General features: G+C 36.7%; 2 protein-coding genes across 2 annotated transcripts in view; one reads left to right on the top strand and one right to left on the bottom strand.

The window, feature by feature from the left end:
• The window catches only part of ANAPC10 (anaphase promoting complex subunit 10), a 148,022-nt gene that overhangs the window by 71,599 nt on the left and 52,533 nt on the right, over positions 1-23,890 (top strand). The gene's annotated exons all lie outside the window — the stretch shown is intronic.
• LOC122170381 (hedgehog interacting protein) overlaps positions 11,489-23,890 on the bottom strand; it is a 76,824-nt gene continuing 64,422 nt past the window's right edge. The window contains exons 12-13 of the mRNA XM_042837166.1: positions 20,714-20,862; positions 11,489-19,154 (exon numbers count right to left, since the gene is read on the bottom strand). Of these exons, the coding sequence (XP_042693100.1) occupies positions 18,961-19,154; positions 20,714-20,862 (343 nt within the window). The 3' untranslated portion in view covers positions 11,489-18,960. The remainder of the gene's footprint in view (positions 19,155-20,713; positions 20,863-23,890) is intronic.

Below are 23,890 nucleotides of genomic sequence, written 5' to 3'. Positions count from 1 at the left end.
CTACTAGCATAAATTCTTACAGTAATCTGTTCTATACTGAACCCGTTGCCTAATGGATAGTTTTTAGGTAGTTCATGTTTAATAAAGAATGATGAGTACATCGTATTGCTGAAGGAGATTCACAGTTGATATTGGAATATTGGAACGTACAAAACATAAGAATACGTGCTTTTGAGTGAGTAACTTTTGCTGGCAATCAATCTGAACTTAAGAATCTAAAGGTTGATTCAGATGAACTCTTTCGTTGTTTTTTTTCTGTGTATAATTCAATATTCAAATGGTGTCTGAAAACACTGTATAAAATTAAGTAGCTTAGAAATTACTACTTAAAGGCTTTCCAATTTTTGCCATATCTTTGGGTAATGGCAACTTAAGTGGATTTATGTTAAATGCATTGCAGATTGAAGGGTTTTGGTATAATACTCCTCTTCAGATTAATTCCAGTGTATTTATATCTGCTCAAGTAATTTTTCTTCTAGAGATAGCGTTCAGTGGCTGGGCACATGTGTGATAGAGTAGAAGCCCTTGAGAGGAGTATTCCCCTTGTAGTTTCTGCATGGTAAGAGGAAAACACAAAGACTCTTCTTGTTCTACGTCCTTCTTAGAAAGTTTGGAAGACAGTTCAAAGGTTTCTCCAAGTTTCTCCTGTTTCTCCAAGAAGAGCCATCTGTTGTCCACAGATCAGTTGTAGTGTAGGAAATATGTATGTGTAGAATCATTAAGGTTGAAAAAACCCCTAAGCTCATTTTCAGGGCAAGTGTCTGCCTATCCCCACCATGTCCACTAAACCACGTCCTTTCTCTGGACGTACTCCTCGGTCTTGATGTCTTTCTTGTAGTGAGGGGCCCAAACCTGAGCACAATACTCAACGTGCAGCCTCACCAGTGCTGAGTACACAAGGAAGATCACTTTCCTAGTCCCGTGATTATGCTGTTTCTGTTATAAGCCAGGATATCACTGGCCTTCTTGGCTGCCTGGATGCACTGCTGGTTTGCATTTAGATGACTTGACTAATACTTGCAGATCCTCTTCCTGTGTGCAACTTTCCACCATCTCTGCGCCAAAGCTGTAGTGTGCATGAGGCTATTGTGACCAAATCACAGCCATTGATCAGACATCGGCTGGATTTAATTCAATTCACTGCTGCTGTCTGGGCTCAGCTGTCCAGCCAGTTTCGTACCCAGTGAAAAGTACACCTGTCCAAGCCATGGACTTCGATCTTCCCCAGGGGAATACTGTGGAAGACAAAGTCAAAGACTTGTTTCCCTCAGCCACTAGGTGGGTCACTGTCCCTAGGGATGGTCATCACGTTGGGAAGTCTTGAAGTCATCTGCAAAACTTCACAGTTTACTGCAAAACTTCCCAGTTACCCAGTTTACTACTGTTAATAAATGATAGAAAGTGGCTTGGTGATCACTTCTGCCAACTCTGTCAGCACCCTTGGGTGGATGGTCCAGGTGAAGTAGCAGGTTAACATGTTTCGGTGTGTTGAAACATGGATACCGTTCAGAAAAGTTGAACAAAAAAAATTACGTAACCCTAAAACTAGCTCTATTTACTTAAAGCCTTGTGCTGTTCAAGATGTAAAGCGTGTATACACTGTATACATGCTGCTGTTCTGTGTTCAGAATATGCTGTTGCTTTCCCCACTAGTTGAGGCTCCAGCCCTTAAAATGTACCTCTTTTTCATACTCAAATGTTCCTCCAGCCCAGCAAATTATTTCCTTGGGAAGGTGTGGTTCCCTACAACACTACTGAGATAGTGTTCTAACCTGGAAATGAAAGGAAAACAGAAGCTAAACTGTTTGAGAAACACTGGCATGGAAAGGGATTACCCTGTCTCATTTTCCCCAAACCTCGTACTTCTGAAATGAGACTCATACTGAGAGTCCCCACCCAGGCAGACCTTTTCCCACATGAGGTAAGGAAGCCACCATCAGGCAGAGGTAGGAGCTGTATTTGGCTTCTCCTGGTTGGAAGCCTCTCTTAATTACATCACACCTGGCTGCATTTCAGAGATTAATGAACAGCATCTTGTCAGTTTCAATATATCGTGTTGCTTTAGTTTACTTTGACGATGTAATCATAAATTCCCTGAGCTGTGAACTGCACCTTAAGGACTTGCATAGAGTTCTGAAAAGAAATGGCTATAAATTGGAGTGTGTGCCAGTTTTGAGAAAAACCTGCAGATTTTCTAGGACATTAGGTTTCAAGGATTACACACAGACTAAACAGAGTAGAAGTCATAAAAATTTAAAGACATCGCAAAAATAAGATCCTTTTTAGGTATGACAGAATACTAAAGGAAATTTAAACTGAATTATACCACCCAAGCAGACTCATTAATTAATGTAATGAGAAAATACGTTCCATTTCCATGAAACTAAGCATCTGATGCTTTTAAAAGGGAGAGAGGTGAAAGCACGCACTTCACTGCTCCTGAAATTCTCAGAATTTACCTTATCTATTCGCATTCAAGCTTGGGCTGTTCAGGCATTTGGATAAATAGCGATCAAGAGAAGTAAAAATTACTGTATGTAAGCAGTATGACTAATGTAAACACATGCTGAGTGACTTGTAGATTTACACCTTATATCTTGAACGTTGAGGGGATTATCACATCTCCCTAGGAAATCACAAGCGCGGAAAAAGGTTTCTACTATCGAGACCTGATTCTGAAAATAATGCATAGGTGAAGCTTTTGCATCTAAAAATAGATGCTGCGTTTTCATTCCAACTGCTTATACTTTCACAGTTGGCAAGTAGGGCAATTTACCAGATTATAAACTAAAAGCCAGACTTTCAAGGTGACTGAGTTAACAATTGTTCATGTGAATGATTTTAAAAATCCCTATCCTCAGATTTTTGTTCAATTCCTGTTAATAAATTGTCCCTTTGCTTATTATTTGGAAATTCTTAAGGTCATTTCTTTTGAAATGCAAGCTCAGAAAATTAAATTATTTTTTTTTATTGTGCAGAGAAAACCCAACCCTTGGGATGCGTTTTTTCCTTTCGTATCCCTGATATAGCAGCCACTTTGTCTTAAGAATGGGATCCTGTAGCATCTTCTGCAGAGTGTTACGTAGCATTTCAGTTTGGATTGCAGCTTTCAGATGTTTCCATCATGGTTTGTTTGAAGAGGTTTTTTTTTTATTATTATTTAATAGATGTAACTTCCTTCAGCAGGTAAATTCTTAGGCTTAATATGTTAGTCAGGCTTTATTCTAGTAAGAACCAAAGGAAATTTTGTAGATTGTCATTAGACATCAAATTATCAGATGCTGGGCAAACACAGCAGTAAATTACGGTTCAATCTATATATTTTTTTTTTTTATCTCTTGCAAGGATACTTGAACAAATTCACAGTTATAGCAAGGGCTTAGGAGAATTCTGGTCAAATATGGGGATCTGAGAAAATGGTTTCCACTTGATTGTTTTGATATATGTATGCTTATACATATGCAGTTGATGCTGAAGGATTTGCCAGATTACAAATATGTATAATAATTGTAGAATCATAGAATTGCTCTGGTTGGAGAAGACCTTAAAAATCATTGAGTCCAACCGCAACCTGACCATGCTACCCTAACTCTAACAACCCTCCGCTAAGTCATGTCCCTGAGCACCACTACATCCAAAGGATTTTTAAACGCATCCAGGGATGGTGACTCAACCACCTCCCCAGAAAGCCCATTCCAGTGCTTATCAACCCTTTCTGTAAGGAAGTGTTTCCTGATATCCAACCTAAACCTCCCCTGGTACAACTTGAGGCCATTTCCCCTCATCCTGTCACCACTGAGAAGTGACCGCCTTTGCCACCTGGACACACTGCTGGCTCGTATTCAGCCGACTTCCATCTGCCTTTCTTTCCTCTGGTAGATCAACACTTTCTCCTGGGTTAGTGTTGTAAATATGTATAATTATTATGCATGCAAAGTCTGAAGAGGGATTTCCACTTATGTATGCATCTGAAATAATTCACATCGTACTTTGATCCTTCAGAAACTTATTTTTCTTTTCAAATGTCAGGGTCAGAAAATGGACCTTCAGAACTCTTTTCTGTTTTGTACTAAGCAGTTTATATGTAGCGTATGCAAAACTGCACTGTAGCCTAAATAATGTTTGAAATGTGTGATAATCTTGAATTGATAGAAAGAAGACCAAACCTCATGCTTTTATAAGCACATTAAAAAGACAGGAAATCTGTAGTAGTAGCTAACCTATCTGTGTGAACTGCGTGGTAGCAGTTACCTCGTATCGATAGAAACTACTGGATAGTTAGGAAAGCAAGAAATACTGAATAATTTTTTTAATCAGTGAAGACTTTGTCCGTAGGTCTAGTTTATATACTAGTATAGTCTAGTTTATATACTCGTATCTTGCTCTGTCATCTTGAGTGCTAATTACTGTTATGCTAATTTGATTGCAATCCAGTGAATCTTTGTTTATTTAAAACCTCTTGTATTTCATAGCTGCTGTGCAAAGTTTGTCAGTGGTGCCTGTTTCATTATGGATATGCTCTTAAAACAAGCAGAGGAGGGAATCTAATTTACCAGGCTTTACTCTTTATGAAAGATTTATCATTAATTTTTAGCCACAGTTTTTTGCTTAGATCAAGTTAGTAAGGTTAGAAGACTTAAGTGTTTAATAGCTTTTTTGTTTGTTATATTTAATGTTGTTATAACATTTTCACCTTTACACGCGTTTGTTATTTGAGGAGGTTTTGAAGGCTTTGTGTATGTATTATGTTGGGCTCATATAGGTACAAAAGATGTATTATGATTCTGTACTTCAAGATGCATTTCTGGCACTAATAAATCCAAAATCCGCAGGAAAAAGCCAACAGGGTATTATCTCAAGTGTATAGGGGTGCTGTAGCTTATACTGCTGAAAATTCTTCATGTGGAGTGCATTCTTGACTGTATCCATATACTCTGTCCATGCAATTGTCAGGAATTAGTTTTCTTTCAGATAGGAGGAATTGATCTCACTACTGCTAGAGCATATAGAATTGTCAGATGAAATAGCTGTTGGATGACGTGATGCAATTCTAATCACCGTTCTGTAGTCTTTTCATTAAAAGAGTGTAATGGATTATATTTGATATTATTCATTACTGTAGTCAAACAATTGTTGTCTTTGCACAAAATTCATTTGACAAATGAAGCTTATCAACTGAATGAAATGAATGAATACTGATATTTTAGACTAAGGTCAGTGTGTTTGTAGACCGAAACCAATGTACTTCTTGTAGAATCATGGCAATACAAAGATGTCGGCATACAGTTTACGTTAGTTTCCGTGTCTGGAGTCCATCACAAGGGTAATGCCCTAAGGGCAATCTGACTGTACTGTTGTCCATATGCTAGTTGTGTACCTCAGAGTTTCTAAAAGAAAATAAAGCCAATTCAATGCCCTGCCACTATCACTTGAAATAATTATTTCTCGACCGTTTTTTCCCCTTGTTTATGTGAGATGTTTCTGAACTGTGAAGGTTTTGCTTCAGTCAGTAATGCTACTAAAAAAGTTAATAGTTACTGCAGTACATTGTGGGAATTTCTGAATGAGGCGCTAGTCAGCAATTTAGGTGTGTATTTATGGGTAAAAATAATTGGGTAGAGCTTTGTAGGCTTGCTTCAGATCTTTCTTTTGCTTCTTAGACTTTCTGATGTCATAACTAGGATGTTGCTCATTTTCAAGCTGACTTCGATCTGCCTCACAAATCTCTGTACAGCTCTGTAATCGCTGTATAAAACCTTCAGCAAAAACATGTCTTCGCTTTAATTTCGTTCTATAAGATAGAAACATTTAGGCATCAACAACAATGTATTTGGATTGACATGTGAGCAATCTTGGCAGGAGTATTTTGAAAAACGAAGTGAAAATAACTTCTAACTCTCTGTGTTAATTTTTATGCTGAGACTATTTTTCTTAACAGCCTGTGTGATTGTTTTTTTCTGTTTTCTTTGCAACCTTCTCTTTCTTGTAAATCCATGCCTGTGCTGTAAACTAGAGCTTTTATCACATGTATAATCGTAATTTTAAAAATTATTCCCTATAAGCAAACACTTTGAGCCTTGTCCCTAAATTATTTTGCATATCTGCTTGGAGATTTCAAAGAGATATTTTGCTACGGGAAGGAGTAAGTGGAGGAAAAAAAAAAAAAAAGGTATTCTCAGTGCTATCCATTGAGAGCAGATCAGTTTGGAGTGAGTGAAGAAGATAATACAGGCAGAAAATGGAACTTGGCTGTCAGCTGGAAAAGTAAAAAAAGAACTGTGGCATTGGATCTTGCTTCCCAGAGTGTACATAAATGGTTCTGCTCAGAAACTCAGTTCAGGAGCATAATGTTAGATGTTTTTACTTTGGGATAAGTTTTTCACACAGGAGTGTTCTGACTCCATTCTTCTTTTTCTTTTTTCTTTTTTCTTTTCTTTTTTTTTTTTTTTTTTTTTTTTTTTTGACCCTCTGATTTTTATCATTTCCGGCTGCTTCATAGGTTGGATGCAGGCAGAAGAACTGCAGTCAAAGCAGTTTTTGGGGAAGTAGCCAGAAGTGTTTAGATCCATCTCTGAGTATTAATAGTGTTCTTATCATTGAACTGACACTACCACCCATGAAGTTAATTTAAATGCTTAATAACTTTTCAAGGTTCTTCAAGATCTCAAGCAAGTTTTGCCTGTTGTATGCCTTACTCTGTTTTGCTATTAGGTGGTAACTACCTGCCCCTACGTCATTCAGGTACTTCTGGGAACGTATGCCAGCCAGAAACTTTTCTAGTCAGATTAAAAGGTGTGTAAGGAGTTCAGATGTCAGGAAAATCAAAGCAGTGTACTGGGAACTGGGTAGGTTGGACTGTTGCTTAGAACTCTGTGGGATTTACATGCCTGTGATTCACTTTGAGTAGACCAGAAATCAATGGCACTTAGTTTGAAACCCCTTATCCACTTGAAAGAAGAGATTCCAAGCAAGCAAGCAGGATCCAGTAAAATCTGTGTATGACTTTTAAATTTGGTTGAAAAGAGATTGAAAGTAAGATATCGGGAGTATTCTATCTTGGGTGACTCCAGTTGAATACTCTACCAGGTCCACCTGCATTCTATGCAGTTACTGCTGAGTATTATGTATTCTGTGATGTATTCTAGTTCCAGGCTAATAAAAGATGTAAAGAATCTACAAGGTGATAGTAAGTTTGGCAAATGTTAAAATGACTGTTTATCTGTGAGCAAAAGACCTGGTAATTCCACAGAATTTCCATCATAAGTGAAAGCTGTAATGATAAAAATAATAATGATAACTAATTCATAGGGGACCTCTTAGGCAAATGAATCTTACTACTAATATATTTAGAAAAGAAAGCCAAGAAAATATCAGATGTCTGCATTCTTTGAAATAATTTGAGTAAACTAACGTGGTAGTGAATTTACTAATTTTTTCCTGTTGCTTCTATGTTATTTAGCCACTTCAGGATTTTTTTTCTCTTGCATAACGATCCTGAAAGCTATTCAGTCTAAACAAGTAGCCTTTCTGTTCTTTGTTTGCACTAACCTAGAAACAAACGGACTTGAGCAAGGACACAGAGCTTATGTGAGATTTTATGCATATATATGTAGCTGGATGTTTCTCGTACAGATATAATAAGGAGTGAGTACCTGTGGACTGTACAGCTATACATCTTGGATACTTAAGGGTTAGGCTGACATAAGTGCCTTCTGATGGCTTGTTAGGCTAGATCTATCATGAGGCTCCCAAGGGATGGATTTCTTAAGGAAAAAAAAAGTTACTTTGACCACAATTATTTGATATTATATTCATAGGTGTAAAATAGCAGTTTATAGTTTCACTTGTCTATTTCCCTTGCTCTGGATCTGCCGCTCTGATCAAGAAATTCAATAGCTATTAAAAGCTGCAGCTGTACTAACAATCTTACGCTTTATAGGGGCATTCTGTAGCTATTACTTTAGTACAGGCATTCTGTGCCAGTACAGATGTTGTCTACTTTTTCATAAGATTTTATCTGCACCATGGGCATTGCATTTCTAATGTTTGCTCAAAATTGCTAAACACACTCCATAGCTGTAATTTATTTGGGCTGGTGCAGTTTAAAGACCTGGAATCTAGATCTGCACCTGTTCTATTCATCTGACCACGAAAGCACTAATTCAACGCATAAGCATTTGTTGAGTTTAGATCTCTTCTTTATAAATCTTAGGAACCACATGCAGCCCTTTTGATTTACACATATGTTCCCCTTTCCTGAGGTGGAAGTTTCTTGCATATGTATCACCAAATTTAATTTTTCTGATATTGAAGGGAGAACATATTGCTTGATCTAATGGAGGACTGGCATTCAACTCCATTTCCTCTCCCAGTCAATCTATCTCCAAGTAATCAAAGTTAAAATGTTAAAGATGAAATATATAGAAGGGTGTGTGTGAAAAATGGAGCCTTCTGCTAGCATGATGAGACTGGTTTCATTTTGGAAATAGAATGACAGTGCAGGTAACAGTGAATTTGCATTAATATAAGAGGAGAGAGTTGGAATAGGCTGTGATACTTGCAACTAAGTAATAATTCTAAATATTGAATATTGATCTAGTATAAAAACCATGCATTCAAAACTTTCAGTCCAAAATTTTGGAAGACACACAAGAGCCAGCCTAACTTGCAAAGACAAAAAAAAACTCAAAAAGCCAAGACCAACCAAACAAAAAACAAAACAAAACAAAACAAAAAAACCCAAAGCAACAAAAACCACCCCAAGTCAACCAAGCAAGAAAGCATCTGTTCACTGGGGTTTTTCAAAACCAAAGCCATGTCCCACGTTGCCTAGTTCTGCCAGAGATATATGTCATGTGGAGACATGCCATAAAATATGATTCAAGCCAACCCTTCCCCTAAAGTAAATAAATACAGCCACAAAGACCAAAATGATTTCTGGCATTTTAAAGATTTTACTCCACTTACTTTTGGTGCATTGTTAATATTGAGTTAAAGAAAGGGTTAGTCTGTAAGTATTGTTGTTAAAATAATAACAACAACAATGAAATGTTAAAAAACAAACAAACACAAACAGAATCAGAATCGTTAAGGTTGGAAAAGATGTTTGAGGTCATGTAAATGAACCATCAACATAACTATGCCCACTGTACTATGTCCCTTGAATGCTTTCAGAAACGGTGACTCCATCTCCCTGGGCAGCCTGTTCCAAACCCTCACCACTCTTTGTGAGAAGAGAAATTTCTCTTAATATCTAACCTGAACCTTCCCTGGTGCAAACTGAGGCTATTACCTCACGTTCAATTGCTAGTTACTTGGGACAAGAGGTTGAACCCCTCTGCGCAACAGCCTCCCATAGCTTCCGTAGTCCTGCTGGCTCCGCTATTTCTGATAGAAGCCAGGATGCTGTTGGTCTTCTTAGCTACCTGGGCACACAGCTGGCTTACTTTCTGCTGGTTGTTGACTGATACTTGCGGATCTCCTTCCTCTGTGCAGCTTTCCACCAATTCTGCTCCACGCCTGTAGCGTTGCATGGGGTTTTTGTGACCAAAGTGCAGGATGCGGCACTTAGTCTTGTTGGAGTTCAGACAGTTGGTTTCATTCCATAAATCTGATTTATCCAGATCCCTCTGTAGGGCCTTCTGAAGCTAATTGAATGCAATAGAATGGAGAAGTATCCCTGTCTGAAAATAAAGTACAAAGCAATTAAAGAACAGAACCATATGTGGAAGGGAAATGAAGGGAGTAAAAGGAAAGAAGCTTATTTGAAATATATATTATGGGAATAGTGGTTAAATACTGAAGAAAAGATATTACTGGTAACTACATACTGAAATGATATACTCCGGAAAGAATAGTGCGTTTAGGCTTTGGATACCCTTTTGAAACTTCTGGTGACACTGATCATCAATAATACAAGCCACGTTCAAGATGCCCATACCTCAATTAATTCAGCTAATAGCAGAGCAGAATTTGGCCCCTTAGATTTAGGATGTCATCAGAAGCTCTAGATAGAATTACAGTCATGCTATATGCAGTTGAGTGTATATAATTCTTCATGTAAAATTCATGTGCTATATGTTGTAAAAGAAATGAAAGGTAGCTGTTAATTCCAAGGCTTATAAATATGTCAGTGGGTTTTCGTAATGTCTTAATAAATTACAAGAACAAACTTAAATGAGTCATGATGTCAACCAGAACCACATTCTGCACTGTATTTATTATAATTATGTAGAAAACCCTACAGAGTTGTTTTACTTTTTACATGAATATATAGATCCCACTGCGAAGTCAGAACAATCCTTGTTGGTTTCTTCATTCTTTGTTTGCTGTCTTTCAGCTGTTCTTGTGATCTGAGCCTTTCTTCAAATTGAGAAAATTCATCTTTAAACGCAAGATGTGTTTAAAAGAATGTTACTGCAGCTGCTATATTTATTCATTGAGAAGCTGAAATAAAATACAGTTTCCAAATATCCTCAAATTTGGGTGAAGTTCAAATTTTCCTTGGATCTTAGTTTGCTGGCTGGCCACCTTCCCGTATCACTAGTGGTGTAACCAGCTGAAAACTGGAAAAACAATTTCATGAAAATTGCAAGACTGTTTTGGCTTACATCTGAAGTGTAGAGATAGCACAATTATCTTGGTTTCAGTAATGCATCGTTAATTCATCTGAAAAATGAACTCAGGATAGACTAAACGCTGTGTGTAAGTTAAGTATGTGAGACTTCAGCGTTTCACAACCAGTAAAGTAAACCTAGGGTGTAAAGAAAAGGTTCTTTGGTGCCCCTTGTCCAAGCTGGTTTTTATCCTGGCAAACTAAATTTCACGATTTAAATGTTATTTTATACCAACAAATATATAGAGTGACCTTGCTTTCACTGATATGCTTAGGTGTTGCCTTCAGCGGAACGGAATCTGCTACTTGAGAGTGGAGAAATGCAAGAATTCAACATTGCTTTCTTTTTTTATGACCCTTATTTAAATCACTGCAAATGGTGCATCTGGATTTAACATGCGTTTATCAGATGATGGGCTGCTCTGAAGATGTTAAATGAAAAAAACAAAGGAATCGCCCAGTGTTTCTTCCACACTTACCCAACTAGTTTTCCAAAATATATATACCTGAAAAGCCTGTATGGGAAATTCCTTTGTTCAAGCTGTGAGTACATTCACATATTGCTTGTAATGAAACAGGTATCTTTTCAATAGGGAGGTCTTAATTTTTGCTCTCATTTATCCAGGAGCAAACAGGAAACCTCAGTCCAAACTTCTCTTTCCAAGAATAATAGCAATGTCAGTCACATTTAATGAAAGCATCGTGGAATTTATATAAATAAAGCCAGAGTGCATTTCAAAGAATATATGAAATGCTGGCATTTTGCTTTTGCTGACAAGATCAAAGAGCCGATTTCAAATTAAAATTGTCCTGAATTTTAAATTATGTATGTAGTAATAATAAAAATATTGAAAAGAAAAGCATTACATGTACTTCGGGTTATAGGATAAAGTTTAATATATTTTATTAGCTTAAGGGACACAGAATAGCTATCTATCCAGAACTTCAGGCATGCATTTACATAAATATATTAAATTAAGAAAAGCAATTATACACTTAAATGTCCTTTTGTCTAGAAAATCATTAAATCCACAGATTAACAATAAATCCAACTCTATGCATTTATCACTTCCAGATACAACTGTTCAATTTCTTAGATATTACACAAATACATTTGTTAGAATTTATATGCATTATACATATATTATATATTACATAATAGTGTGTATACATACATGATGTTCAATAATATAATTATAATTTGTACTTTCGTAGCACTTTTCATTTGAAGAGCTCAAAGCGCTTTACAAGGATTGGTTTCACTGCTTTTCAGACGGAAGTTGGAGGCACAAAGATGCAATTGTTTAAGATTATCTAGAATTTGTGACACAAAGTAACTGAATTCTCTTGCTTTGAACTTCAGCCATGCTGTCTCCCTAAAAAGAAGTACACCTAGCTTATGTAATCTATGTAGGTAGACTTGCAACGACTTGTAAGTTCTCAAAGCAAGAAAGCAATTATATTAATAATGTTAAGCACATGACTTAGGTGAGGTTCATGTGCTTAAAGTTACTTGCGTGCTCCTGTGCTCTGCTAGACTGGTGCCTGTATATGCTTAGTATTATAATACAGATTATGGACATAAACATAGTTTGAATTATGTTTCCTAAGCTATTTTCCCACATTTCAAATGTACACACAGTACTTGATGGCTACTATAAAATAGAGCTACTTGAATGGCAGAGCATCACAACAGTTATGTTCTTAAGTGACAGATTTTTGTTATTTCTTTTTCCTTTCCTGCTTGGCTCCCATTAAAATCTAATTGTTCTCCAAAGGGAATTGGAGTTCTCATTCTGTAGTGTGTTTTGTGGGGAACAGCTAATAGCATTGCTGGATAATTCAGAGGGTAGAATTACCTCTTCTGGTATTAGTGGTGATCTCTACAAGATACATGTGGTGACCTAATACCATATGGTTTCTGGTCTTGATGTAGCTTGATAGGAATTAAGGCCGTTCCGAACAACACCGGTTGTGAAACTGCCTAGAGTGTTTTTTCCTTGAGTGACTCTTCTAAATTCTGTTCAGAAAATGGGATTTAGTTGACATGATGCAAGTTACGTTTTTGTTCTACGACAAAATGCATCCTGCACTCAGACGCAGGAAAAGACAAACAGCCACATGTCTCTGTCTTCTTCCCATTCAAGAATTTTGGGAACACAGCCACTGCGTACATTCATGTACTTCAGCTGGCACCCTTTTTCTGGAATTTCTGAGAATTTAAATGATTTTTTATTGAAAGTTTTTTTTTTTCACTTTTGCTTTCATTTCAAACTGAAAATAAATGGGAAAATGTTACAGAATTTAAGAGGAACTTAACTATAAGGTGTGTGAGACCTTACTGGTCATATATAGCAGGTAGGAAGTTTTGGTTATTTTATTCTCAGAGATAAAACTCTTCTGCAACAAGCCAGGTTGCTGTTTGAGCATGTTAGCAGTAAATTCTGACACTTTTGATTGTGGAAGCTGATGTGTGTACAGTACACAATAGGTAAAGAAGTGCATTAAATACATGTAGTACAAAGCATTAATTTTTGTGCATTCCCGTAGCATGAAATGATCGGTAGAGTTATGTGTTCAGCATCTGGAGTTCTGGTAAGCTGATGTGTCACTTGGCTTTCCAATCAAACTGCACAGCATAAAGAAAAGCTTCCATGGAAGCCTATGAGAGTTTTAGTTGAGTAATGGGATAGCATGATAATCTTTTCCCAATACGTAGGCCAAATTAGTAATTATTAACAACTCAGGAGTGAACTGAAAGAAAAAGGTTGATTGAACCATTTATACAGTGCTGTGAAATTAAAATATTTCTCTTATCCATGATAAAGCATTAATAATACTGTCCGATCGGTCAGTCTGTCCAATATAAATTTATGTAGAATTAATTGTTATACTAAAATTGTTTATTGTCTGTTCTGTATTTTACAGCGTGATAAATTTCTAGTGCACGCTGTTAATGGAAGTCAGCGCATACAAAGGCAAGCAGACAAACCCTTGGCCTGGCATGGGCCTACAGAAAACCTGTTTGTGTCCGGTCTTGCACTTGTTTATACCTGCTATTTTAGTACTTTGAGTAGTCTCCTTGCTTTCAATCTTACTATTCTTACTTATTAGTATGGTTAGAACTTTAGTTGTTGTTGTTTGATCAAGATATATTTTTGATTGCAGTATTACTCCGTTCCTACATAATACATGGAGAAAGGTTTGAAAATGTGCCTAAATACATTGAATAGAGCTTCTGTAAAACTGGACTCAGAACAGCTGCAGGAACCTTTCCATTGATATTTGTCAATTGGGATGCTGTCTTTTCCGTGGGGGCAATTTTTGGCTCTGCCTTCTTACGTGCATTTCATCAAATGGAACCGCTGACTTATTGTTTAAATTATTTTCCTGCTTAGTGGCATGCGCTTAAATATTTGACATAAGCACATATGTGCAAAGGAGAAAAAATGTGTATTAACTCCTCAGCATTTTTAAAGAAGTATGAAAAGTCTGGCAGTTATAACAGAACGCTTGTGTAACTGTTGGCAGTATTTATAAGGAAACTCAACAGGGTCGGATATGTTCTGTACTTAAAGACAGGTCTGAATCTGCAGTCCTGTTCTGGAAAACCTTAGTGAGTTTAATGACTGCAGATGCAGACAGAAAGATAATGTGTGCAGTGACATCTATAGTGAAGTTCTGCCAGCTAAGTGGATATCTTTTGAGGGCTTAATCCTATAATTATTGAAGTCAATAGGAGATTTTCAGTTGACATCATTGGACAGTGAATCAGGCCCTCAGAGTGTGAAGGAACCCTGCACTGAGCTTTCAGGTAGCTTCAGCTATTTCACACCTATACCCTAAATGGTACGTATTATTTCACTGGATTACTCCCCTTGTGAAAAAGAGGAAAGTTTTAGTGAAATGGTGTTACTTTTTTTCAGTATTTCTACAACATTTTTATCTGAAACTACCCTTGGAAATATTTGTCAGCTTTTTGTAACCTGAACTCAAATTGCTGGGTCTTTATTGTGAATTTGGGTTAGTAAAATACATCTTTTAAAAATTACTCCTGTAAAAGATTTCTTGGGCTGAAGTGCTTTTGGAGTCAAAGTTTTGTATATTTGTACATGAAAAGCAACGTATTTTCATCTGAGGAATATTGTTCTGCTTTTTACTTGAGGTATCTAATTACTGGATTGAAATCAGTCAATTTCTGACTGCCTCTGAGGCTGAGCAGCTGGAGGCTCTTACTCCTGAATATAACCAGTGTCCAGCTAAGCTACAGCACCAGAAGTCACTATAAGATGACAATTTGTGGAGCGATTGAAAGATAAAGGTCTCAGTCTTCTGGTCCAATTCTTTGATGCATCCATTATTATACAGTTTGAAAGAAAGGAAGCAACACCTGTGGCAACCTGGGATTATTGGGGTTTGCTGTGGTTCTAGAGAGGAATGAGCTGCAAAGCTGAAATGCAGAGAAGTGAATGAAAGGAGATTTAAAAACAAACAAAAAAAAGAGTTGTCATGGTTGCCAATATAAGACAGATTTTATTTATACCTAATTTAGAATTCAGATGCATGAAATGGAGTAACTTCTTAGGATTTCAAGGTACAGTGGACCTGCATTTGTGTCCCAGGCTGTTAATGGAAGAAATTTATTTCTTTCAGGTGAAAGGTTTGAGTTATTATTTCTTACTGGAGGCATCAGAAAAGTGAGCTTAATGTTGTTCATTGTTTGTTTGTTTTCCTTCTTATTTCTGAAGTGGGAGTAAAACCATTCGGAGCTAATTTAACATAACATCTTTTTTCTTTTTGTCTGAATACTTATATATGGACAAAGGACACTTCAAATATTCAAATAATATACCTTTTTTCTGATAAGAAGCATCTTAGAAACAGAAAGATTTTCCATCTTAAAATAATAAGATGAGAGCTGAAAACTACATCAGGAATAGAATTAGGCTTCTAGCAACAGGTATATTTATTCTCTTTTAACAATAGAAAGCCTGAAAGAATGCTCCAAATGTACAATGTACTGGGAACCGAGGGGGCAGTATCTCACAGTAAAGGAATAAATGAATGGAATAAAAGATTAGGAGCGACAGAGACAGAGACAACTTGAACACACACATAAAATCCTTTCTGGAGGCCCTTATCTAATTGCCTCATTTATCTAGTTTCATTTATAAGCTCAGTTTTATTCTTGGACACTTGCAGAGATTGTGTGAGAATGGCTGTGGAATGACCTGGCTGGCAGCAGGCTTTCTACAACCCCCCTTTTTTTTTTTCTTGTATGCCAATTCTCAGGCAATTACTGCAGTTGCCCTTTTTATATTAGCATCTTGGGTGGCTAGGCCTAGGCTTTACTTGCTGTTTTTAATAGTATAATTTCTTTTGATAAATAAGCAGTTGGGATTTTTTGTGTCTTTTTTTTGAGAATATTTCTCTTCCTCTGGGACTTCCTACATATCTATCTGGGCTTAATGCAGATGCCTGCTTTCACGTGATACCAAAAATGATTTAAAACTGAAGCAAAACACCTTTCACAAATTATTTCTCTTTTCCTCCTAATCTTCCCATAGATTTTTTTTTAGTTTTGAAGTCTTGACTCAAACTTTTTTTTTTCATTTGTTTTAATAAACGTAAGTATTTGTTTCAATTTTGAAAGTGGTTTTCTGGCTTCAGCACTGTTGATGAGAGCGCTTGGGGTTTTGTTTTGTTTTGTTTCTCCATTGGTTTGAATGAGACCTGGATTTAATTCTTTATTTTTAATAGCATTTAATTTTCTGATTCCACTAGTAGACTGAATTGTCTTTGTTATTAAGGTGAAGACTGTATTTTCTTTGTTAGCCCTTCTCTTCACAGTTATGGCACATAATGGCTATGTGTGTGCGTGACTGTGGCATATACATTACTGGGGATCTTCAATTTAGGTACCATCTGTGGAAGTTTGTGGAGTTTTTTTAAGCGTATGGAGTTTAAACAGTGAATCGAGCTATCACATCTCCCCAGCTGGCTACTGAGAATATCATGAATACAAGTTTATTTTGTAACATACTCATTAAGTAAAGTGTTAAAGATGTTGTCTCTGTCAGATACTTAAAAGTTGCTAAAATATTTCAGCGACTTTCTGGCTTTACCGATTATGAAGGGTGCAATAAAACTGCACTATCTGACAGATTTAGACAGCTGGCTCATTCATGAGAAGTTCACATTTTTGTCACCCACATTGAATAAGGAAAGATTAGATGGTAAGGTCAATTTACGAAAATGGTTGTCAGGACATTTTTAATTGTAAAACTTTTTGTGATGGAATTCAGGAAAAAGACTAAAGACAGAAAGCATTGGAGACAAAGAGCTGCTATTAACCTACACATGCTACTGCAGGGTTCATTTTCAGATTGGTCACACTGCTTAGCCAATGAAGTGTTAGTGTAACTATAAGGGACCACCCTTTTTGGGGTGAGAGGGCAATTCGGTCTTCATGCTCATTTAATCCTGAGATGTCTTTCAATGGACTGTCAGTTGAACCTACATTGTGCAAAATTATGCATGCACTTTTTAATGCAGACTATTGTTCTCTAAGCACTTAACCAAGATTTCTCAACCAATTTCCATTTGGCATGAGGTCACTTGAAACTCAAGCAAACATATATGGAAGGCAAGTGTAATTTTTTGTTCCTCTTAGCTAGAATGCTTATTAAGATAAATGCAAATAACATTTTCTATGTGCTTAAAAATTTACCGTTTATTAAATCAAAACTGACAACGTTCCATAAAGGAAAAGTTGTTGCTTGTCACTGCCCTGCAAAGAGAATTTTGCTACTGGAGAGTAATACAGTTACAGTAATGTAGGTGTTATCGCCTAAAGTGTTGTAAACTGTTGACATAAGTAGCTGCTTACAGGAACCATTAGTGTGTGCATGGTGGTGGCCGTGCTACTCTTTGTATGTGCAAGATTTTATAAAAGCCAGATAGTGCAAAGGAAATCTAATAGCTGGCAAACAATGAACAAAGAAACTGCCAATAACTTCCCAGAGATGGAGAGGGCACCAATTCGGAAGAAATATCTGACTAAAATATTAATACTTTCAAAAACCTGACTATAGCATGTACACCATATTTATTGATACATTTACAAAAAATCAATTTTACGTTAGCTCTTCAAGAAACATTTACATTTAAAACCATATTTGGCAATAATTGTTATACGTTTTATACAAGTGACATCTTACACAGCCAACAACTGCTAATGTGAGCTTTCATCCAGTGAAGTTCCATTCAGTGTGAAATCTGTGGCAGTCTAGTTGTGTATAATCTAGCCTGTCCTGTTATAGTGATAATCATTTTATGAGTGCTTTTAATACATGCTGGAATTTTAATGTTTGGGTGGTGGGTTTTTTTTTTTTTTTCATCCATTGTAAATGAATACAAGTTGACACAAGGATACAGAGCCACAATACATTAAAGTGTTTGCTCTTTCCCCATCTCTCCAATTAAATTGGTGAAAAATGTAACATTAGTATTACACAGGACATAGTAAAGCTGTCTCATCTAAGTGATGTCTATATTATAAAAATAAAATAAAATAATATAAATATGTAAGATGAACCCAGTGCCCATTGTTAAATAAAATACATGATAGAAAGCAGACCTTCTAGGATGACTGGTTTTGAAATATGTGAGTATAATTTAATTATTAAACACTTGAAACAATCTTGATATCAAGCTGCGATAACCAGATTTTTGCATCTATGCTAGATAAGGAAATACGTAACAGTCTGTAATAGAGTTACATTGATGAAGGTGAAGATTACAGTCTTACAATGAATTGCCTAGATAGGAATGCATAAAGCAGTTATGAAATAGTCTCATAACGTAGTTCATTTCACCTTAAAAACTGTTACAACTGGATTTCATTAAGTCCCGCAGTTTATATGGTGATGGTTCAAAACTGCTCTCTTACTGCAATGATTAGCCAGTTGCAGACGCAAGGTTTCTGGGATGTCAGTGAATCCATTATGACATTGGGAAAGTCCTTAAATGAAAATGTTTTGTAGTGGAATTGCTTTGTAAACTATTTCTCATGAAGAAATACATATTGAAAAACTCCACTAGCTGTAAAACCGTATTTGCGATACTGCTTGCCCATATATGTGTTGGGTACCTGTACATCTAGAAGATGTACACAGATATTAACACATAAACAATGAAGTTATCTGCACATTTCTGAATATTATATTTAAATTAATAAAGTAAATCAAATCACTGGTATTTGTTGCAGGATAACAGTCTTTAAAAAATGATAGGATTCAAAACAAATGCCCGTTGAAAGTGTAGTTTCCAAACAGTCCCCAAAACTATACAATATAGCTGGTTAGATCCAGCAAGTAGGATGTCATGTCTAGGATCTGATCGAGAATACCTGCCCTTGTAACTCTTCGGATGTTCCTATCCACTTGTTCACACTGGGGGCCCAGATAGCCTTTTTTACATAAGCATTTATTAGGCCTTACACAGACACCTCCATGTCGGCACGCTGGGTCACACTTCGCTGTGAGTAAAGAGAAAGAACAATTTCCTTATTTCTTTCAAGTATCACACAGCAAAAAGATACAATACATGTACATTGAGAACTACTTTTCTAGTCTAGTAATGGTAAAGCCCATAAATTTAAAACAAAATAGGATGAAATATCAGATGCTTTGAAATTGTATTTGTTAAAGTTGTAGAATATAAGCGGTAGGCAGTATTTTTATATGATGGAGACGATAACCCAGGATAGACTGAGAAACGCAAGGGGCAGATTTTTGAAAATGACCAATTCTTGCATTCATTTTGGCACATATTGGAGAGTAATCTCAAAAGACTTGAGGCTTCAACATGATACAATTTGAAAACAAGACATAGGAAATACATACCACTTAGACAGTGGTGGTCTGCATCATCCCATTTCTTAGGGGCAACCCAAAGAAATCCTGGAGTTGTGGAGGCACAATAGCACCCAACCATGTCCAAACTAGCAATTACCAAATCTTTCAATCCAAACTGAGTCATTCTTGCTCATCAGTAAAATCTCTGAAGCTGCTGAAATTTATGCTCCAGTCTACAAGAATTGTATGCTGACCCTAGCAGGGTCCTTCTGAGTGCCCTTCCAACATGAAGTATACTGTAGTCCTTTGTGTGATCCTTGCTTTGTCCTACCCTACAATTCTTTTCATCTTTCATTTCACCTCTGCTTATAGGCATCTAATCAAGTTCCCTGAGCAAATGTAAGTTGAAAGACTGTACTGATTCACTAATAGCAGCTTCTGGTACCCACACTTTTTCTGGAAAATCTGTATAGGCTGGAGTTACGTAGCTCAGCAGCAGTAACCACAGTCTCTGTGGGACACCGATAGCACAACCACAGTACTCAGTGTCGCTTGTTCATTCATCTTGCCCTCTTGGTGACATGCTCAATATCAAATTTGAATGCAGTTTCTTTTTGAAGTGACTTTTCAAAGGTAAACTATAGCAAAAAGACAGGTCCGCAGTTATTTGTCATGGGTTACAGTTATTTTCTGATTTTTAGCTGCTTTGCGATGACTTGTACATAGAATTTTTTTGACAAACTGGAGTCGTTTTGTTCTGTAGAATGAAAAATAAGTATGTTCTAAAACCGAATTAGTTGTATGAAATTCACTAAGTGCAAAATATGCAATAGCGACCTGCAGGCCTAATATTACATTCTTTCCTGACCAGTTACTCCTATTTGATATATACAAGATAAAATTGAAGGTGGGAGTTGAATGTCCAAACACTGAATATATATTGGCTGAATTTCCTGTCATTTTTATAGTATTGGTAAAAAACTAAGAATGCTGTTATCTGTCATGCTTATGTTCTTAGTTGCATTCTGTAGTGGTTCTCATTGTATTAGGTGTTTTAACTGTTGCACTGACATTAAAACTTACTCTTCCCCGACACCTCAACAGATCAGTATCTCATTTATGTTGTCTTAGAACTAATGGTCAATGATAGATGTTGAAAAATTCTCTTAGCAAACTACTAAAAGCAAATTATGCCGTATCATTGCTTTTCTCAGATATTGCTATGGATCTATGTACAAACCAGTTCTGCAGAACTCTCCTTCCCAGCCTTGATTACAGCAGCATTTTCCTGTAGGAGTGCAGTGCCCGTTCCGACAGTGCCTTGAGCATTCAGATGTCAGTATCTGTGCCGACTGAGCTGTTCTTTTGCATTCTTCAGGAACTAAAGGCCTGTGAGAAAGTACATGAACCAAATACTTCATTATGAGGTACATTCATTTTCTTCTATTTAGAAAGATCTTGACAATGAAAATAGTATACAAGCTTCATTTCTCATTGTAGGGTAATTCTTTTATAGGATTGTCAGTGGGAAAAATCTGTGTTCTAAGAGCATGGCTTTTTTTTTTCTTTCTCAAAAACACCAATGAACATAAAGGTGGTCTGTTAGAATACAGAAAAATGCATTATGATTTATTATTCTCTCATACAACTGCCTTCAGAAGACTTTTACAAGATTAAATAATAGTCCCTGAGACTTCTTGAAGCCTGAACTTGGTGAAAAGAACTTATCTCAAGCAGCATATATCTCCAGACTCAGGAGATGAATGGGATCTCAGCAAATTTCTTGTGGTGCTCAAGTAGCTGACTTCAGATAGGCAGACCCACAGGAAATTTGTGTAAAAAAACTGAAAATCTGTCTTGCTTCCATGGCAAAATTAAGTGAATGAAGCAGTGGGCTTGAGTGAAAGATGATATTCTCCAGGAGAAAAAGCCCTTTTTTTTCTAGCCTTCGTTTTTCTCTTTGGTCTGTCAAAGTAAGGAATTACTTATTCTCAGGCATACTGGACAGTTTATCTTCCTTTCTTGCCATTAGGAAATGTTGAAATAAGAAAATATGTGATATTTTTGAGAATGGGCAGAGAAAGAGTAACAAATTTTGCTGATGCTCTTAACTTTTGTGTGGATTTCTCCAATTTGAAAATTCACTTCTGTTTAGTGAATGCGTACAGGTAATGGAAAGAATAATCTGAACAGCAAGTTTTACGGCATACATTGAGAGACAAAATTTTGCTTCTGTCTACAAACTTGATTTGACTTTAATTTGTGGTCTGGATGCACCTTAAAACATCTGGATCTCAGGAAACATTTTTTTTTATACTTAAGGTGATGGAGCACTGGCAAAGATTGCCCAGGGGTGGGGAGATCTTCAGAAGCTGCCCGGGCAGCTGGGTGGCCCTGCTGGAGCTGGGGTTGGGTTGGATGGACCCAGGGGGCCCTTCCCACAGTGACCATTCTGTGGTCATGTAAGTGTCTGAAGCGTATGCGTGAAAGCAATTCTAGTTAAGCTGACCTAAAATATTTCTGATGCTGTTTTTTTGTTGAGCTTCTTGGTGTTAGGTCTAATGTAGTACAGTTTTTCTGTCAGTCCTTGTTTTGGATGTCTGGTAGCTTTTTTTCATTCAGAAAAGCACAGCATAATATTCCTTAACAAAGAATTATCTCTAGCATCTTAAGTTGGCTAAATGTCCAGCTAGAATCCAAACAAAACAAGCCAGAACAAAAAGGTACACAATAGTAGGAATTGAATAGAAAACAGTGTTGTTTCTCATACTGATGTAAGTATTAAATTACGTGCGGGCAGTGGGAATATGTACTTGCACGCTTGTTATATTAAAATCCTAGACTGGTACACCTGTGTGATAAAAGATCTTGACAGTCTTTGGAGTAAGAGAAATGGATGGGATGGAGGTGTAGAAAACACGAGGAAAAAAAAAAAAAGAGGAGGAAGATTGGGAATTCTTGTTTACATCCCATTTCAAGATCAGACGAAATGTTGAGGGAAAAATAAAACTGAATGAACTAATTGAACCCGTGGTTTCTAAGGTACCAGTGAAGCCCAGGTTAGCAGGATAGTTAGCTTTGTCTAGCAGGATTTTGATAAGATATTTCTAAGCACAATGGGGCCATTCCATGTAATTCTAGGTAGGGTAACATTTTATAGGAAAAGTAAGCCCACATACCTTATGTCACAGAGTTCCCTCACTAGCTGACTGGGCTTAGATTTTTTTTCACCCATTTTGGCATGCAGCTTTTTAATGGTACATTGCAGAGCTTCTCACATTTTTCTTTGAAGCAGAATAACAGAGCACAGGATCACTGGTTTGTTTCACCCTAGCACTTTCTCTGCTCAGGCTTAATTGCTAAGATGATTATTTAAACATCCATTCAGAACTGGTCTGCCCAATGATGTTAAGAACAAAAAGAATGGGTAGATGTATCATTCAGTGTAGTACCAACTTCTGATTTCTAAAGTTTCTTTGAGAAACAGATTCAAACTTCTGTGTTACTTAAAGGTTTTAAAACGGCATCTCTTGTCAAAAATCTCTTCAGCTTTTGCGTTCACGCATTTCTATGCTGTCTTTTAATTATAACGCATTATTTTTTGACCTGTAAGAAATTCCAGTTCCACAGTGATGAATGCGTTACATATGATCTGCTTAGGGAAGTTCCTGCACTTAAAAATTATATGTGAGCTTCACAGCCAATGTTGTTTTGAGAAGAGGAATACAAATGATGTGATTTTATGTGGACACTTAAGCAGATTTTAAGTAAAAATATCTGTCTTCTAATTGCTGCCTCAAGAAAAAAAAATATGTACAGCCATCTGCATAGGAGGCAACATTCTTTCTTCATCTGTCTCAAAGCCCATTTCTTTCAAGCTATTTTAGATGAAGCCCTCTCTTTTTCTTGTTCAGTCACAAGTATAGCATTGTGTTTAGCATGAAGAATAACCGCACGTTCCTGGAGCATCTCTTAGAAAAGAGCTCCAGTGGTATCTCTTCAGCAAAGAGTGATCTCCTACATCAAGATGATATTTTGTTTGTGTAGACGGTTATTTACTTTAATGACAGATACAAAACATTTACCTATGATAGTGCTGGAATATTTAGGTTATTTTATTCATATTTCATTAGGGATCCACAAATGCCATTTTGTATCAATCGCAGCATGACTGGCCACTTCTGTAATTTAAAGCTTTCTAATGCTCTTGGTGCTTGTGAATATAGCTTTGCCTTTTATTCTACCATCAATCAATAACTTGCACTCATCAGCCTTGGATAATATTTATTAAAGGTGGGGTGGAGTAGAAACAAAGATGGAAAAAATTCTGGTTGGCAGAGTGCCTTAGGAGAAGAGTAATACAAATGCAGCTGCAGCAGAATCCTTTTTGTGTGTGAGAAGAATTACTGTTTTTCCT

This window comes from Centrocercus urophasianus, unplaced genomic scaffold, assembly GCF_019232065.1.
Source record: "Centrocercus urophasianus isolate 14NV4802_14NV808 unplaced genomic scaffold, USGS_Curo_1.0 seq_69, whole genome shotgun sequence".
Classification (NCBI taxonomy): Eukaryota; Metazoa; Chordata; class Aves; order Galliformes; family Phasianidae; genus Centrocercus; species Centrocercus urophasianus.
This window is presented reverse-complemented; position numbering and strand designations above follow the sequence as displayed.